Raw genomic sequence first — 17,762 nt, forward strand, 5'->3', positions numbered from 1 at the left:
TTATACATAAAAAAAATAACTTTTATCAGAAATATTATAAATACAGTACAAAAGTGACTCAAATTTTAGAAAGGAAGGTTTAAATTTGCGAAATTACAATGCAAACTTTGTTCATAAGTCTTCGTATAAACACGCGAAGAGCGGTCAATGCGCGGCGCTCTTTGATTCTTAACCGCCTCCGGCCAATTCTGATCTCGGATAATGCGATAAACTTTCGCTTTCCGGGCATAGTGTCGCGTTTAATGCACGAAAATGCAGGTCGTTCTCGGGGATGTACTCCTCGATATAACAGGGCGGGCAAGTAGTAAGAGCGACGGCGCTCCGCCACCCTGCAGCTGCCTCGTAGGATTTAATCACGATGGTTACTCTGTCCCGACCGAAACCAATTATTGCGCAGACGTATCCGCGCACATACACACGGGCCATCCAGTTATTCAGACGTGTGTATGCCTACCACCCGTATCACAGAAATCCGCTTCTGTGAATATCCGTAGCAATCGCCGCGCGCAAACAACATGAGCGTGTGGGATGGATTCGTACTTATTCCCCGCCCCCTTTATAATTTTTCGATGTGTACAGCTAAATAATTGAGACGAAATCGCTCGAATCCGGGACACCTCGCGTGACGTGATGTCGATCATTTATTTGAAGATATTAAATAATTACGAGGGATCGATGTGGCAATCTTTTCGCGCTGCATGTACATGTTGGTGTAAAGTATGATGCAACTTAGATCGATATTAAAGATATAAAATTGCAAAATTATGTCAATGCAATTTATTTCAATATTTTTTTTTTTTTTCAAACGTTTTTATTTGCAACCAATCTTTGTATGCCTAAGAGAGTGAGAATGACGACACGCAACTTCTAGGTGTAAATTTCCAACTTCTATCGGGTGTCGGTTGAAACTTCACGGCGCATGATGCACGAATAAACTTCTGGCGTGCACGCATGGCTGCACGTCTTTCGGAAAGCTGAATTAAATTAGTTAATAACCTTCGTCACGAATCTGCAAACATTCGCAATTTGTGTCTTGTAATCTCTCTCTCTCTCTCTCTCTTTCTCTCTCTCTCTCTTTCTCTCTCTCTCTCACGATTGGATAATTAAAATTCACCGAGAAGTTTAAAATAGCGATAATGTTGTTAGGTTTCTTATATCAAATTACAGCGTGTTTCTTACGAAACAATTATAATTGAATTAAATAACGTATCAATTTGGATTTGGAAATCACTTACATTCAGACAAAGCATCTAAACGCTTCCATAGAGACATAAAACGCATTAATCAAGTGAAATATAAAAAGTAGTGGACGTGCTTCTTAAAAGAACTCTTAAATGTCTTCACGACATTTTCTTGTACTAAAAATCTCTATCGAATGAAGAACAAGCGATAATGGTTGAAATTATTAACATCCAATTAAGTTTCTAAGCAAAATTCTTCTTAAATGATTGACAAAATTATCTCGCGGCATTCAGTTATATTTATTGGTTCGTGATTCGTCGATTTCCACATGAATATCGTCTCTGAAAAAAGAAAGGAGACCAGGCGTCTTAGAGAGCAGAGTAATCGGCACAGCGAATGCATGTCGAAGGGGACAGCGTAGGACGAGAAGCAAATCGCGAGGGATCAGAAGGAGGCCGAAGGAGAGGAGGAAAATGCGATGAGAAGGGGGAGGGCAACACGATGGTAGCGTCGGCACTCTTCAGGGAGCGAAGAAGGGTGGGGGGGGAACCATTATCGATTGTTGTTGATAATTAGCCGCTACAAGCGCGCGCGTCAATCGCCAGCTAAGGCGAGGTTATTAGGCTGTTGGTTAGTGCCGGGCGAAGCCTTCTTGCGAGGATGCATGGGCGCCGCGCCGCGCCGCCGCGCGCTTAGGTGCGTGCGCGCGTGATCGTGGGATGCGTGCCGGTTGCGCACGCTCGCGCGAGTGCCGCCATCGAGCCACCCTCGATTACCCTCCCCCCCTCCCTCCCCCGCATTTCGATCTAACGCGCTGCGCTGCGACGCGAGAGAAGGTTAATTATGCAGTTAATGAGAGAGTACCATGGATATATGTATATCCGCATTATGTATATATAATATATATAGATATATACATAGCTATACAGGGGAAGGGGGGAGAGTCTCCGGAGGTAGACTGCCCGAAAGAGAAACTTCCCTTGATCGTGACGTCTACAGGCCGGATCTCGGGATGGAGTTAGGATTTACGGCGGGAGGGGTGGCGAAGAGCGAGGTTGCACGGGTGGAAAATACCTATTTGCTGCCGCGGTCCCGCAGGATCAATCTCTTCGTCGGTGGTGCCGTTCGGTTTCTTGGACGATATTACACTCGGGGACGGGAATAATGCGAGGTTTGATCGGGCGTTCGTCGACGAGTAACCGCAGCACCCGGGATGGATGTAATTTGCAGGGAAAATGATCGCGTAATAGTTCGCCCAGCGAGCGCAACGCGTTCCGCATTGTGTAATAGCGTACAATCGTATTAATCCTCGCCAGAATCAAGGCGGAACTTCGAAACGAGGGATTAAAATTCACTTTTATTCGCTCATTTGATTTCTTACCGCAGAATCTTTAGCCGGATCTCTTATGTAAGGTCTATCGCAGCATTTGTTGTATTTTACATCCCGCGCAAATCCTTAATACACATTTGATATACAACTTTGCGAAATCAACATAATGTATTTTTAATGGTCGCGATAAAAATAATCTCTTGTACGTTTAAAATTTATTTTAATTCACTGTGGCCTAATACACAAGGAAATCGCGGGAGAGATTCCGTTTTTCGAACGATATTACGTCGAAAATGAAAATAATGTGAATCCTGATTGGGCGTTCAGACGCGAGCAATCATCAACCTCAACGAAAGGTGTAATTTGCAAGGAAAGAGATAGCGTAATAGCTCGGTGGAAGTGCCGCGTGTTGACGCGCCTTAAATTCTCTCACAGCGACGCAAAGTGCTCGAAAATTACCCAGTGATTACTCACTTAATGATTTAATCCGCGAAATTGCACGGTCTGGCGACGATCGTGTAATTTACGAAGAGAATTGTAATTTATACGAAAGTAGGTAAAAGTGCACGGTAAGAACACAGTAGTGGAGTACTTTTTCTCGAAGCAAGCGGACTTTCCAAACTGTGTGACGCACGCGAGCAACGCGATTTCCTTCTCTCTTTCTCTTTCTCTCTCTCTCTCTCTCTCTCTTTCTCTCTCGTAACATTTGTTTCTATGAAAAATCTTTGTGAGATAAAATTGAAATGAAAATTGAATTTAAAACTGAATACCGAGTAATTGCTCGAAGAAATGACGCAGAATCAGATTTCTGTTATGTTAAAAGTAGATATGGATTTTAGAGTTAACTTTATAAATCAAATGTCTCCAATATATGATATGTTTCTACTGCCTAACTAACTTTAAGCTCTACTGACAGGATATTCGTAATATATTTTTGAATTTTCTCTTATACGTACATGCAGCTGTTTGTCATAAATAATTACACGTCGGTTTCCTACATTAAATAAATCAGGTAAGGAGATACACGCGGCATTGCGGTAGTATCGAAGTAGCTTATATATACTTTCCAAGACTACGGCAAACACGATGTCGTCGCCAGCGCTGTCATCGCCAATGCAAATCTCATTACAATGCACCTGCGCTTTGACAGTGAAACAATTAAGCACAATGCGCGCTCGGCACGGCATATCGTAGTCGGTCGGACAATTAATTCCGCGCTTAAATCGATTAGACCTCGACCGGAATACCGGGCACGAATGTACCCCGTGGCCACCCGTTTCTAAATACACAAATACGACGGAATGCCGCGCCGCCGTTATTTGCAATGAAAATTATCGCGTGATTGTTCGGCAGCGTAAATAAATCCCCGTCGTTTTCATTGCGCTGACCCTTTCGTTAATCGTCGCCAACCGACGCGGCGATGTGGCCGTCGCCTTAATAAAGCGCTCCGGATAAGCGGAGCGACGAAACGATAGAGCCCAGTTACACAAATACAACGTGTCACTTCGCTAGAAAAGGGGTGCGTGTCAACGCGCACTTACGCCGACGCTCTCCCGTTTATCTTGTGAACGACTAGACGATGATTCCTTCCAGGACATTCTTCCTTCGAACACATGGAAATAGTAACTTGAATCCTCCACTCACTTTATAGCATGAGCATTAATGCGTATACATATTTATAAAGGTATCCTGCAAACCTATTTTTATACACAAATATAAGACGCCAATCAATAATTCTATTAAACGATTTTATATTAATCGTATTAAATATAATCATAATTCTACAAATACAGTATTTTCTTTTCTATTACTTTTTACATATTGCATAATTTTTTGTTATTAGAAATATTTTGCAACGCATCTGTTTCAACAAATATTTGAGGAGCCTAATTTGATATCGAAGGAATCGTAGGGAAAGAGACACATTTCCGCAGTTACTTTCAATTACATACAGTTTTATTATATTTTATAGATATTTCTCGAGATGCAAATGATTACTTTTTTTCCGGCAGCTTTATTTTCGATAACCAATATCCAATCTTCCACTTTCGCATTAACGTCATAAAGAAAAAGAAGCGTCTCCTCTTTCTCTTATTTATTTCGAATTATTGACGGAAGAAAAAAATAGCAATTTAGTTCATTCGCTTCGTTAACCGACAAAATCATATGGGAAGAACGTTCATTAGCTTCTATAATGATGGCATCGTGCTGTTTAACGCTGATTTTATTTTTGCAGCAAGCCACGAGATTATATTGTATCTTTATACGTAAAGGAAATGTGACAACCGATACTTTATATATATGCTCTCGTACTCGCCGAGAAAAGTAATCCAGCCATCGAACCATAACCGGCGTTCTTCCGTTCCCTCTTAAGCATCGCATACATTAAACGTCAAATACTCTAATTAATCCACGTTGTCTCTTTTACATTCAACGAAGCGTAAACGCGTCGTATTTTGCGCTTGCTTAGTCACGAAACGCGAAAAAAAAAAAGAAAAGAAAGGAAGAAAAAAAGGAAGAAGAAATCCAGGCGCGAACGGCGCTTTAAAGTGCGCGACCGAAATTCACTCGTGCAGCACGTGCGTTTACCGTACGCACGTACGCACGCACGCACACGGACACGCAATTCCACGCGGCCACGCGTTGCGGCACTTCTAATAGCTACTATTATGCGCGCATAATGGGGGTAATAGCTGCGACTCCGGATAAATCGATCACCATTACCGCTCCTATTACCCATAACGACCGTTTCCGAGGAGACCTGACCGCTCTCTCTGTCGCGGCTTCCAGGTGAGAACAGCTGCAACTCCACTGGCGGCGGCAGCGACGAGGAGCTCGGCGCGGGCTGCGGGGAGGACATAAACGGCAACGGGGGCAAGAAGAAGCACCGTCGCAACCGGACAACCTTCACGACCTACCAGCTGCACGAGCTTGAAAGAGCGTTCGAGAAGTCCCACTACCCGGACGTCTACTCCAGGGAGGAGCTCGCCATGAAGGTCAACCTCCCGGAAGTTCGTGTTCAGGTGAGTCATTCGCCGAACCAATTTACGAATCTAAGGGCGGGGGAGAGGAGAGGGGCAGGAGGTTACCAGTCTAGCTTACGTGTTTCGAGAGAGTGATGAAAGCGTCTTTCGAAATTTAAGGTGATAACGATTCGATTGAAAAATATCGTTTCTTCTTATAGAGCAGAAAGGGTGACGGAAACGTGAGAAATCTTTTTATATCCTCCCCGGGGATATTCAATAGACCTGCAGAATAGATAGATAGATAGATATATTGTCTCCACATGCGCACAGAAGAAGCAAATCTCTTTTAAAGTTTTGATATTGAAACGATCCTTCTCTATCGTCTCTTCTGCAATTAACAGCAAAATATTTTTATAACTTTGCATAAAGAGTTGGTAGCCGCAGGGACCACCCAGGGTAGTCTAATAAAATATAGCACAGGGTATACGTTTTGATATAAGGCAAAACTCCCGAGATATCAGAGAATTTATTACGCAATTAGGTACGTAAATAATCTAGCGTAATGTACGTTTTTCTTGTTTCTCGGCTGCACAAATTCGCGCGTGCGAACCTGCAGCGCGCGATATAGCTGCAGGATTTATTCTTCCACCGCCGAAATTTGACGGATACGAATATCGTGTTCGGGGTCGCGCCGGCCGCGGGGTTGAACTCTGGCGTTTCCGTGCAAACAATCGGAACGACAATCGCTGCCTGGCGCGCCGGGCCGACGTATTAGACTAAATTAAATTAATTATGTGCGTGACAGCGATAAAAGCACGCAGTCGCGTGCGACGACGCATCGATTAGACTCCCGGGGGCACGCTTGCCTGAGCGGCACGTATATACACGCCGGGGCCAGCGGCGCAGTTACCGTGCTTCCGATCGTCCGACAGGACCATTTCGAGAGAGACGTAAATCCTGTAAATCCTCAAATCCTTTCTTCCAATTTCGCGCGGAGAAACTCGAACACCTATTTCCCGGTGAACGCGCCAAGCTCGAAAGTTCCGCGCGTGCGTTTTTAATTCAAAAAATAATGATGTAATTTAAAATCGAAAGGGGGTGAATTATTAATGACGCGTACGTCTCGAAAGAATCGATTTGCAGATTAGTACATTCACAAGTCGCAATAAGGGAGTGGTGTAACAACGGTTTTATCTTTATTATACTTCTGACTTTTTTCCCCCCCTGTCCGAAGAGACGAGGGGCCCTAAAAGAGGATCAGAAAAAAAAAAGAGCCTGTAGAGGAGATCTCGGTACAGGCCTTGTTTCAGCATCGCCACTCTGTTACGCTATTGGGCGGGGCTGTCGGCAACACGGGATAATAACTCGGCCGGCAGCCTTACGGGCACCTGCTTTTTCTTCCTACCTCCTCGAACGCGGAATTGATTTTTACCGGGGCGCCCGCCTTAAGTTTTCCATTGCCGCGAAGGGCCCTCGCCTGCCGGCGATGGTTGAGATTACGCGTCGATTGCAATTAGGGTTTTATCGTGGCGGCCACGCTAATTCGCAGTGTCGCGGGCATTCGGCTCGTTAGAGCAGCCGGCCATTAAACACGCAATGCGAGAAACGTAAGAATTATCTTCGCACCTTAAGTGGATTATAGATGGGCCTTAGAAGGAGGACGGGTTGGAAATAGGCGAGCTACGTATGAGCCGTCGGCCTCTTGGTCAGCCAGAGCTTTCATTGTCGCAATTAACAAGCAGTTTATATTGCGAGATAAGCACGTAGGTGCCCAGTAATAAAGTTGCCCTACAATTTATCCCCCCCCTCGTACTTTCCGCGTTCCATAGACGATAGGTAAATAATTAGCAGTAGAAGCTAAACAAGGGAAAAAAAAATTACACGAGGGACTAATTATAATACGAAGGTTTATTGGAGGGATGAAATTATTTCGTAAATTATTTCGTGCTAGCGATATGACATAAGACAGTAATTACGGTAGCATAAAATCCCCTGAGGAAAGAAAATCAATGTGTGTGTGTGGGTGCGTGTGTATAGCTGAAACCTTTTATTCAAGTTGTTTCGAAAAATCAATTATCTCGACAGTAAGGTACACCCTGAAAAGAAGTAATAAAAGTGCACAATAAACAGCAATTGCGTTATCAGAATAAATGCAGCGTACACGTGAGAATACTCGTAATCTCTTCATCTGGCCGTTAATGTAACGACAGGCGGCTTGTCGATGTAAAATTAAGTTATTAAGTTAATTATCGGCGTAACAATCGTGTCAAAATGTATGTTCATACGCGCCTTTCTTGCTCCACACGCGAGGGGTGGGCGCGAGACGCGGAGGCGTGCATACGTTTTCGTCCAGTCAGCGTCAAGAAGATTCGGAAAAAAAGTACGTTTAAGCAAACACACACGGGTCCGCGCTTTGGAATAAAACGTCAACGTGCCAACGTGAGGACGGGAGAGAAGAGGCGTCGTTTCCTCGGGGTCGACGGACTCGCAATTAAAAATTTAAATTGCGTTTAAAAGCTGCCGTGAGCTGCCGGCCGACGCGCTCGCTGCCGTCGTCTTCTCGCGTCGTTCCGTCTCCTTCTCCTCGTCCCTTTACGTAAAGCGCTTTTTCCCCAGTTTTTTCCGAACGGGTCCGCGCGCGGTCCGCGCCGTCGTCTCGCTCTCTCTCTCTCTCTCTCTATTTATTTTCACCACTCCCGTGCCGCTCTCTCGCGCTAACCGTGCGCGCACCGCAAGCGTCTCGGGCAACCGCCCCCGAGGTATACCTAATCGCTTAAGCTTATTACGCCAGAGCGGACAAGGCGGTTGTGGAATCAGCTTTGCTCGCGATGCAAGCGAGGCTGGCTGGCTGGCTGGCTCTATCCGCTCGCCCGGTCGCGGCGAGCCGCGCGCCGCGCCGCGCCGTTCGGTTTCATCATTTTTAATTGATAGCGCACGCCAATCCCGTCTGTCGGATTTATTAGGCCGCTCGACGAGATGGTTTCGAAGGGACGAGGGATGGGTAAGGGGGGTAGAAAACGGGGGATTGGCAGGGAGGAAAGGGGGGGTTTTTATTGGGCGTGGCGGAACGCGGACGGGATTCCGTCGGCGGTCGCTGCGGTCTGATTGTCATCGGAAAAGCGCCGCGCGCTTTTCCAGCTTTTCCCGATCCGGTGCACACACGTGTGCGCGAGCAGGTCACGCGTGAGTTAACGCGCCCGCTCTCTCATCTCCGCTTTTTGGAATACGCAAAATTGCGTTACCCACGGGACGTGAAGGCTTACCAATTAATCTGAATTAATTGATCTTAGATCTCTCGACACTTTTGAATTGTCCAAGACGGGGGGAAAAAATCTTGTCACGTACGCCTGTATAGAAACAATTTTAAGCTTTGAAGTTGTTTACTGGTATATGTATAATATACCCATACGTACTGTGCCGGGTGTAATAAAACTTTTAATAAAAATTACTATTATATATGTTTGCCGCGTGACATTTTAGCCAGCAAATTTTGTTTTTTTTTTTTTTTTTTGTTGGATTTGTAATAGCATCTGCTTTTGTTTCAGTTTTGTGCGATGGAACGGGGCCGGCGGATTTTAAAAGAATGTAACCCGCACGGGTTTAAACGCGCCTGCCGTGTTTGTTGTTCGTTAAAAGCGCATTATTTTATACGCTGCGACAAAAATATTTCGCCCGGATCAATTAATGGGCGGGCAAATGGTTTAGCTTTAAATCGCACGTAATGTTTGTTTGTGTACTAAATCGAAAAATAGATTGCAGAAAATGTGAAAGGGGATAAAAGCTCGGGAATCATACGGGAAGCCGCATCTTTTCAAAGAGATAAATGGAATTGGGTAATGCGACTTCACTCGGTTAGATTTACGAGCGCGGGCTCGCTCGTAAATTACTAACCGTTTTGTAGCGATTCGATTCTTCGGCTGCGATACCCGACGACCTCGGCGAGTCCCCGCGTTCACGTATAACTTCACAGGCCTCTTCTTATATACCTCTTTTCCACTTTTATCGCGATAATAAAAATTTCATTCCGGAATCCCGCGCTCGCACGACAACGTACATCACGATCGTTTATCAGAGAGCGTCTCTCTCTTTCTCTCTCTCTCCCTCGCGAGATGGCTTACGTAGATTCTACGAGACAAAATCCAACCAACGATATTCTCGGGCATTACCGTCGATATTCTTGGCAATTGTACACTCTGCAGCATACCAAAATTAAGATATTAAAAATCTGAAAAGGAACAGTTAAGGTGATAATAAGCTCGACAGATTTGTGCACATTAACCACCGACCTCTCTGGCTTATTGATCTGAAAACAGAATATTCCTTTTGAAACCGTGTTATCATGTTGCGTTAAAATAAAGGAACTTAAATGAATATCCAATATTTAGCAATATTTCCTTCTCTCTCGTGTTGCGTTAGTAACGTCGAAAGTAACTGGCATTCATATTCCCTTAGCCATAATGTCTCCTCGTTCGATGATAATCTAATTTCAGCGTGGCACTAAAAGTCATTTCCGTTTCGAGTCTCGCTTTTTATCGGTTTTCGTGTGCCAAAACGCCGGCGAAACTACACGGCGATCTATTATATTATTATGGACCCATTGTCGGGGCGAGCCCGCGCGCATTACTTGCCTGTCACGCGATCGTGAGAGAGAGAGAGAGAGAGAGAGCCACGTCGAAAAAATAAACGATAGCCGACTAATTCGACGATTTGCCGGGCGACTTGCCCGAAATCGATACCGAGCCCGGGCGTTTCGGTGGAAACACTTACCGGAATTAACCCCAGCAGGAAGCACACCTGCAGATCTTTTTTAAAAGTTTGTCACGTAACGCGCGAGAATGACGGTTCTAGCAATAAGCGCTCATTCAAAATTTTAATTTTTGATGGACTTAATATACGGTTTCCTGAATTTACAGTTATTTACTGTCCGATAAATTATGCATTATCCTAAATAGTTGTAAACAAAAAATAATAACAATATCTAAATCCCTTTTTGCTGTGTTCTTTACATCCGATAATATTTTATTTTATCCGAAAGATTTTTATGGAAAAGATTTTTATTCGGAAAAGGGAAGAAACGAATCGCTCGTGAAAACTTGCTGGTTCCGTTACGTGTTCAATGGAAACAGAATTTCGTTCCCGTTGCATGGAGTCGATTGCACTTTAGCGGCATCGACTCTCACCGGGGAATTATTACCTCGCGTGCCGGTGTCGACTTTATTTCGGCGGGTAATTCGTGTTCCGCGTGCGTTTTGATAAATACCAACATCCGCGCTTTATCGTCTCGCAGCCGCAACTTTAGGAGTTTAAAAGAACAGTCTGATATATTGGTATTCCTTCAACAAAATTTCTTCGACGGAGGACGTTATTTTTATCGTTTCGACTATCCTAACTATTTTATTTCCTCGCATATCATTGAGAAAAGAGTGGGAACGTATATTTGCAACTTTCTAAAACGAGTCGGTTGACAATAAATATTTGAAAATAAAAAAGAAGTGATTTACAAATATTAAACGTCTATCTCCTATTTAAATTATTGTATATATTTTTATCATATTTATAAATACAGTGCCTGGACGGAATTTAAAAATTGACTCGTATTATTTTTACAAATTTTGAAAATTTGCAAACAAAAATATCTGCAACAAGATCATAGATATTTTCGTCAATTACCTTCTTCGTATTGGTTATAAACAATCATTGTGTATTTAATTAGCTCCGTGAGAGTAGCTCTAAACAATATTGTTCTAAAAGTTTACGCGTAAAGTTTACAGAACACTTTGCGGGAGTAAAACGCGACGATACGTCCGCATGGATGGGCGGGATAGAGGGGGTTGATGGTATCTGTAAATTTTTGCTTTGACTGCGGACAGTGGAATCGACGGTGGTGTTGTCGACGAATCTACCGGGCAGGCGGAAAAAAACGGAGAGATTGATTTTTCGCGGTAGGCCAACTAATTCGGTACTGAGCGAGGGGTGGTTCGCGGGGAAGAGGGACGGAGCGCGGGACGAGGGAGGGAGGAGGGGGTGAATAAAGCGAGTGGCTGTGCGAGAGAGGACGCGGTTGGATGCCCATCGTTCCATGTCCGGCCGCTCGACGATTGCCAATTGGAAAAATACTCCAATTCGATTACAATTTTTTTCGATGGCCCCACACAACGGCGCGGAAAAATTTAAAACGATTCGGCGGGACGGCGAAACTATGACAATCCCGGGCTCGAAGAGAGAGGTCGCGAGGCTGATATCGGGGTCGCCGATGGCCTTCTAACGGCTTTCAAAAGCGCAATTAAAAAAACGATCTTCCGTACCTTCCTGCGTTATACGGAAGGAAATTTCGGCCGCGTCGGTTGTGCGCCGCGCTGTATCTCTTTTTTTTATTTTTTTATTTTTTACAATAAACGCGTGAGCGCTGCTAATATCTCTCCTCGGCGCGGTCATTCAGGCGACTAAACACCGTTGATAATTTTCACGCGACGTCGACACGACTAAAGACCTTGTTCAAAAATTAACACGTGCGAAGTTTCAATTGTAAGCGCTACTTTCGCTCGACTTATGGAAAAAGAACTTACGGAAAGTGCGCTAAGCGTGGGATAAAAAAAAAATGGGAGCGATCTATTCTTTCAGAAGAAATTGCGCGCGTCGACTTTCCTCTGAATTAGACGGTGCCATTCGTTTGCATCATAGAATCTCACACGTTTTCTTTCTGCTCCGCACCGCGAGATGCTCGCAGCTTGGGTCTGTGTATCATTTTCAGCATTCTGCATATCTCAAAGGCGGTGACCAGCTAGCTCCTCGTGCGGGCCACAATGCGCCGAGGTTTCCCCGCGACAGAAAAATGACACCACGGTGTGTGGCAATGCCGACGTAATAAAGGAGCGCAGATGGAATATACCCTCTTCACGCGGCGCTGTTTAACATTATTTACCGGCATGTCGGCATGGAAACCTCGCTCGAAGTTGCACGCGTTCGCACAGGTCTGCGCTAAACGCTCGACAAATAAATTATGTAATGCGTTGCAATATTTAGCGGCACTTAACGCAGACGCCTACTCAGATATATGCACTTTTACTACGCTTGACAGAAGTCAGCAATACAGTTACTATTTATTTAAAAAATTCACTGTCTGCCACCGGCATTTTTTCGTAAATGTAGTACGTCACAATCTTTTTAAAATTAATTTCTAATCTTTATCCTTACACACATAGAGAGCATTAACATCGAATTAATCGCTAAACAATTGATTGAAATGGTGTAGCATCTCAAATACATGTGTAATTGTCATAAAGAAGCCGAATGTGCAAAGTTACACTGCTTCGTTTGCTTTGCCGATTTCGGGGTCGCGACTAATTTCTACGACATTCTTCAGAGAGAGCAGCTAATTAATTGGCATCCGGCCCGCAGTATCTAAAGGGTAGCCAGGCGCAACTGATTGTTCGCACGGCTACCGGGATCTTGCGGCGGATTCGGCGGCATCCTTTTTCCCGGCGGTCGATAGCGAAAGCGCTTATCAGAGCGTTTAATTCGGGATTATTAGGGGCCGAATCGTGATCGTTAGCGCTGACACGAGCCCGGCACGAATCGCAGGTGACTGTCTGGGGCGCACCTATATCTATGGGGTGTCAAATTAGTCACGCACGCCGCCTCCGCCCAACCCGTCGGCGAACGGGCGTAACCATGGCTACTGCCACGAATTTCTCTGCGCTGCGCGACGCGACGCGACACGGCGACGCAGCGAGAGAGAGCGCGCGTAATTGCGTATGCAACATACCGCGAACGAGGGAGTGGAGAAGAATTAAAAAATTGACGGGCGGATCGCTTATTTATTTAGTTTTTTTTTCCACGTTAAATGTCACCTCATGAAAATTAAAACTTTTTGTCGCTCCGCGCTCACAAAATCGAGTAATAATTTGCGTTTGCTCGCGCTCTTTCCGCATGGTGAATTTATCGGCGCCGGTGACGCTAACACGTACACACACACACGTCGCCGATGCCTGAAAAGGATCGCGTCCGGCAAATCAAATGCGGCGTGATCACCGACGATGTGTCATTCGACAAACGTCAAGTCAAGCGGAGAAATATTTCTCCTTATTTAGACACGTTTGTTCTTTTTTTTTTCCAATTAGACGCGTGGGAGAGGCGAAGCGAGAAGCGACACGCGCATGTACTGCTACCCTTTTTTTTTTTCCATTTTACTCGATCTGTTTGCTAACTTTTATTACACGCTTTAACACGTCAAATTTTATAGCGTTTCAATTGATCGAATCCCATTTATTTACACAAGCATGCGCCACGCGCATTTTCCTCCGAGCGAATCGCCGCCAGTTTTCGCGAGAACCCCGCCAAGCGGATTAAGTAATCCCCTATCCCCCGGTTATACGGGGATAGGGGGGAGGGGTGTAATTCTCACGTACCCCTCGCCCAGTCAACCAACCGAGACCCGTGAGCTTTCGCCGCGATATTAATACCCATATGTGAGCACCATAAACCTGTTTACCACGCGGAGCACGCGGTGAGAATTCTCGCACGAGGTCACGGTCGACTAATGACACCTGAATCTGTTGCCGACCGTAATACATATATCAAACTAATGTTCGCGTAAACGCGTCGGTCAATAATCTCCAAACAAATCGCACAAAATAGACAAATATTGTTCTTTCTCTTAATTTAAGTGTAACACAAGCGGACAAACGTAGAAATACGTACATTCTTTCAATCAATGATTTCCTTAGTAAAAATTAAAAATACACAATTACTATTTTTATAATTTCTCAAATAAAAATTAAAAATAAGATTTTGAAAACATAAATGTAAACTAGAAAGTGTTTTATATTAGTTGATACAGTAGTTTTTACAATACTGTTTAATATTGTTATAATATAATAAAAAATAAACGTCTGAGAAATTTCAAAACTGGCACAGTAAACAGTAGCAGCAGAATTCAGACATAGCTCCAGTAAAGGTATTAACTACGAAATAAATTGATGAATTAAATAATAAAAATATTCTTATGTATTAAACAACAAAGTTCATAAAATAAAAAGATTAGAATAGAACATTTTAAAAATGAAGCAATTTAAGGAGAAAACCATCCATGCAAAAATTATAGGTTTTTATTTCTTTGGGTCCAATTATTAATTTGATTGTGTCTTTCAATAATCATTAGAACGGAACTAGACATTTTCTGGCTAAACAAAAATTTCTTTTGTGAAGACTAGAAATCCTAATAACATATTTAATTTTGATTGCGATTGAATTTTACTGAATAGCACGTCACATACCATGGCTGACAGAATACATTTAATCCTCTTCTGCAACTTCAATTTTAAATTATAACGGAGAAATTTGAAAACTAGATTCGTATTCAGTATCCAAAAAACAGAAAATTACATGTCTCGTTATAGTCTCGTTCTCAGAAAAAAAGACATATTTTGTTGAACTGTGTTATAAAGAATAGAAAGAGTCATTGAAAGAGAGAGAGAGAGAGTATGTGTGTATGTGTGTGAAGTAGAATCGTAAAGCCTCGTTACACTCATCGCTAATTACATCAACGAAGGTTGCAAGCAGTGGTTCCCGTTTTATCGCCCACCCCTTATCGCGCCTGCCGACAGGAGGAGGACTTGCTTCTTGCCCGACAGGGCTGGTAATGGCGCCAATAACGCGCTTTCTAATTCCGACACGGGGAAATGCCAAGGCATCGTCGGGTCAGCTGAGGGAGAATTCTCGCGTTAGCCAGGGATAAAACGCCCGGCTCGATATCAAGAGAGGAAAAGGCGCTCGCGGATACAAATGTTATTACGCGAAAGCACTTCCCCGATCTCCCCCGGTCCGATGGCCGCCCTTCCGTCCTTCCGCCTCGCGCCCCTCGGCCTCCCACTCGGGATCGTTTTTCTTGTGGGTGCGATGTTTCCAGGCGGAAAATAAGATAATGGCCCGGCGCTAGGCGCGAAAAGCCCGCGAGCGGGGAAAATGGCCCGGCGGGAAATAGCAAAGATCGTGGGAGCGACGACACCTGCCCCGCGCGCGACGGAGGGCGCGCCTGCGAGAGAGGGAAAAAAAAATAAAGGGACGGACGCGTTCCTTCGAGCGGGACCCCGTTGGGAGGAGGAAGGAAACGCACGGTGGAAAAACGTCGCGCGATCGCGTAATCGAGTCACCGTGACAAACGCGTGAGAATAAATCAGACGGTGGGACACGATTGGCTTCCGAGGCGGACAGGGCGAAATTGCGAGGAGTTTAGAAATTGCGGATCGACAGCGTGAATTGATCCACTTGATTGTACGCCGCTGTCGAACGCCGATCTGCCCGCAACAGAATTAGCTCAGCTTATTTAGCTATTGTCTTCATAACTTAATTTAATCGCGTATGCAAAGATTGTGCGAAATTAAAGTTGTAGCTAATAGCTAACAAACGGATCATTTCGTATTAAAAATTGTATTTGTCTCTTATTGCAATGTAATTCTTTTTTTTTATCCTTCAAAGGAGGTAAGAGAAGCAAAACCAAAAAATATTTGACAACAAATTTTGATAAGCGCCAATAAATATTTTTGTCAGGAATACCACAAGGATCCTTTTCATGAATAGCTCTGCCAATTTTCAACGGATTTGCATTAAATTTTTACATTAAACTTGATACAACTATGTTTCGGTCGTTAATTGTGAATTGGATTTAAATTTTAGAAATTCCACTATGGAGATCATATTCGATATATTCATGTTTTTTTATGGATTTGCCACCAATGACCTAAAAAATTCTTATAAATAGATAAACTTTTATGTAAAATACGAAACCATTTGTTCTCATCAGTTTTTACACAAAATGTTGGCTTTGAATCCATCGGGTTAAGTTAAATAGAAATTACAGCCGACAAAATATGGCGCACGTCGTTTGTGACTTTCGTTACGTTCCTCCTCGTAGCAGACTGTCAGGAGCCTCGAGCCGAGGAGGAAACACGTCCTTCGATTCTCGCAGAGACCGCGGAGAGAACGAACTCTGTCGCAGCGCCGTCTAACGAGTATTATAATTACTGTCGCGTAACTCAATATTGCACCCTCGATATGCTAAACTCCCGCGGAATATAGTGTTAATAGGCGTGGAATGGCGCGGGACAACACCCCGCTTCTATTAATTGCACTTCACCCTAAATGCAAATTGTTCGAAATTGAGCGAGGGCTCCCCGAATATTTGGAAACTCCATTACGGGCCAGTGTTCGTCCTTTCGTTCCTTGCATACACACATACAACCATACACACACACACACACATACACACACACACATACACATACACACACACACACAGACACACACAGACACACACACATTCGCGCGCGTACGCACACCACCTTGTTGCGGCCTGACGCGAAGGGAGGTTTCAATCGGGGAGGATACACGTGATGAAAAATCTATCTGGGAACACAGACGAAATTAGATAGCAAATAATATAGAATCTGAGATTGAATGTCACGAGTCTTGTTACTAGCTCGTTATGTGCGTATTGTCACAAAGATCAGCTTTCTAGCATTAACTACTGTTCAAATAAAATCAGCATCTTTTAATTTAACCATTAATTTAAAGAAATGTAATAATCAAGACAAATTAGAGATATGCGAATACGAATCAAAACTGAACTCTCAAATTTGAACTATTCGAATCTAAGAAGCTTAAATACAAATTACTTATATATTTATAATTTTATAAAATTATATTAAAAGTGATCTTATATAATTGATATTATTTTTCTTACAATATAGAAAGTTTATTATTATATATATTAATATTAAACCTAAAACAATAATTATTTTGTTAATTAAAATTTTGTGATTCAACGATTCGATTTAATTCGAATTATTTCGAATTAATTCGAAATTATTTTAATTCGAATTATTTCGAATTAATTCGAAATTATTTTAATTCGAATTATTTCGAATTAATTCGAATAATTTGTTTTGGCATAAAAAATTTGGATTCACATGTCTTTAATACAAATGTAATTTAACATAAAGAGAAATAAAGAAATTAATTTAAGAAGGGACTAACACGCATATATAAAGAATATTAAAATCGTACTATTTACTGTTTAGTATGTAGCTTAATTTACGAGGAGAGATGTCAGTTTGATCAGTGAAATTTGAAGCAAGTGTTCGGTGATTAGCAAAATCAAATGAAGCTTCGGTATTTCAACTCTTGATCATTTGACAAAAACTTAAAACGTTCGGGGCAAATAAAGCCGAAGGTTAGTCGACGGCACGGAAGACGGGGTCCGCCGTTCCCGTAGATGTCTTCGGGAG

The 17,762-nt window shown here is 43.3% G+C and overlaps 1 protein-coding gene across 4 annotated transcripts in view; it reads left to right on the forward strand.

Annotated features, from left to right (window-relative positions):
- LOC105839944 (retinal homeobox protein Rx1) overlaps window positions 1-17,762 on the forward strand; it is a 48,015-nt gene that overhangs the window by 14,617 nt on the left and 15,636 nt on the right. For all 4 annotated transcript variants that reach the window (XM_036284336.1, XM_036284337.1, XM_012686603.3 and 1 more), the window contains exon 2: window positions 5,303-5,535. In XM_036284336.1, coding sequence (XP_036140229.1) covers window positions 5,303-5,535 — 233 coding nt within the window. The remainder of the gene's footprint in view (window positions 1-5,302; window positions 5,536-17,762) is intronic.

This window comes from Monomorium pharaonis, chromosome 3 (genome assembly GCF_013373865.1).
Source record: "Monomorium pharaonis isolate MP-MQ-018 chromosome 3, ASM1337386v2, whole genome shotgun sequence".
NCBI lineage: Eukaryota > Metazoa > Arthropoda > Insecta > Hymenoptera > Formicidae > Monomorium > Monomorium pharaonis.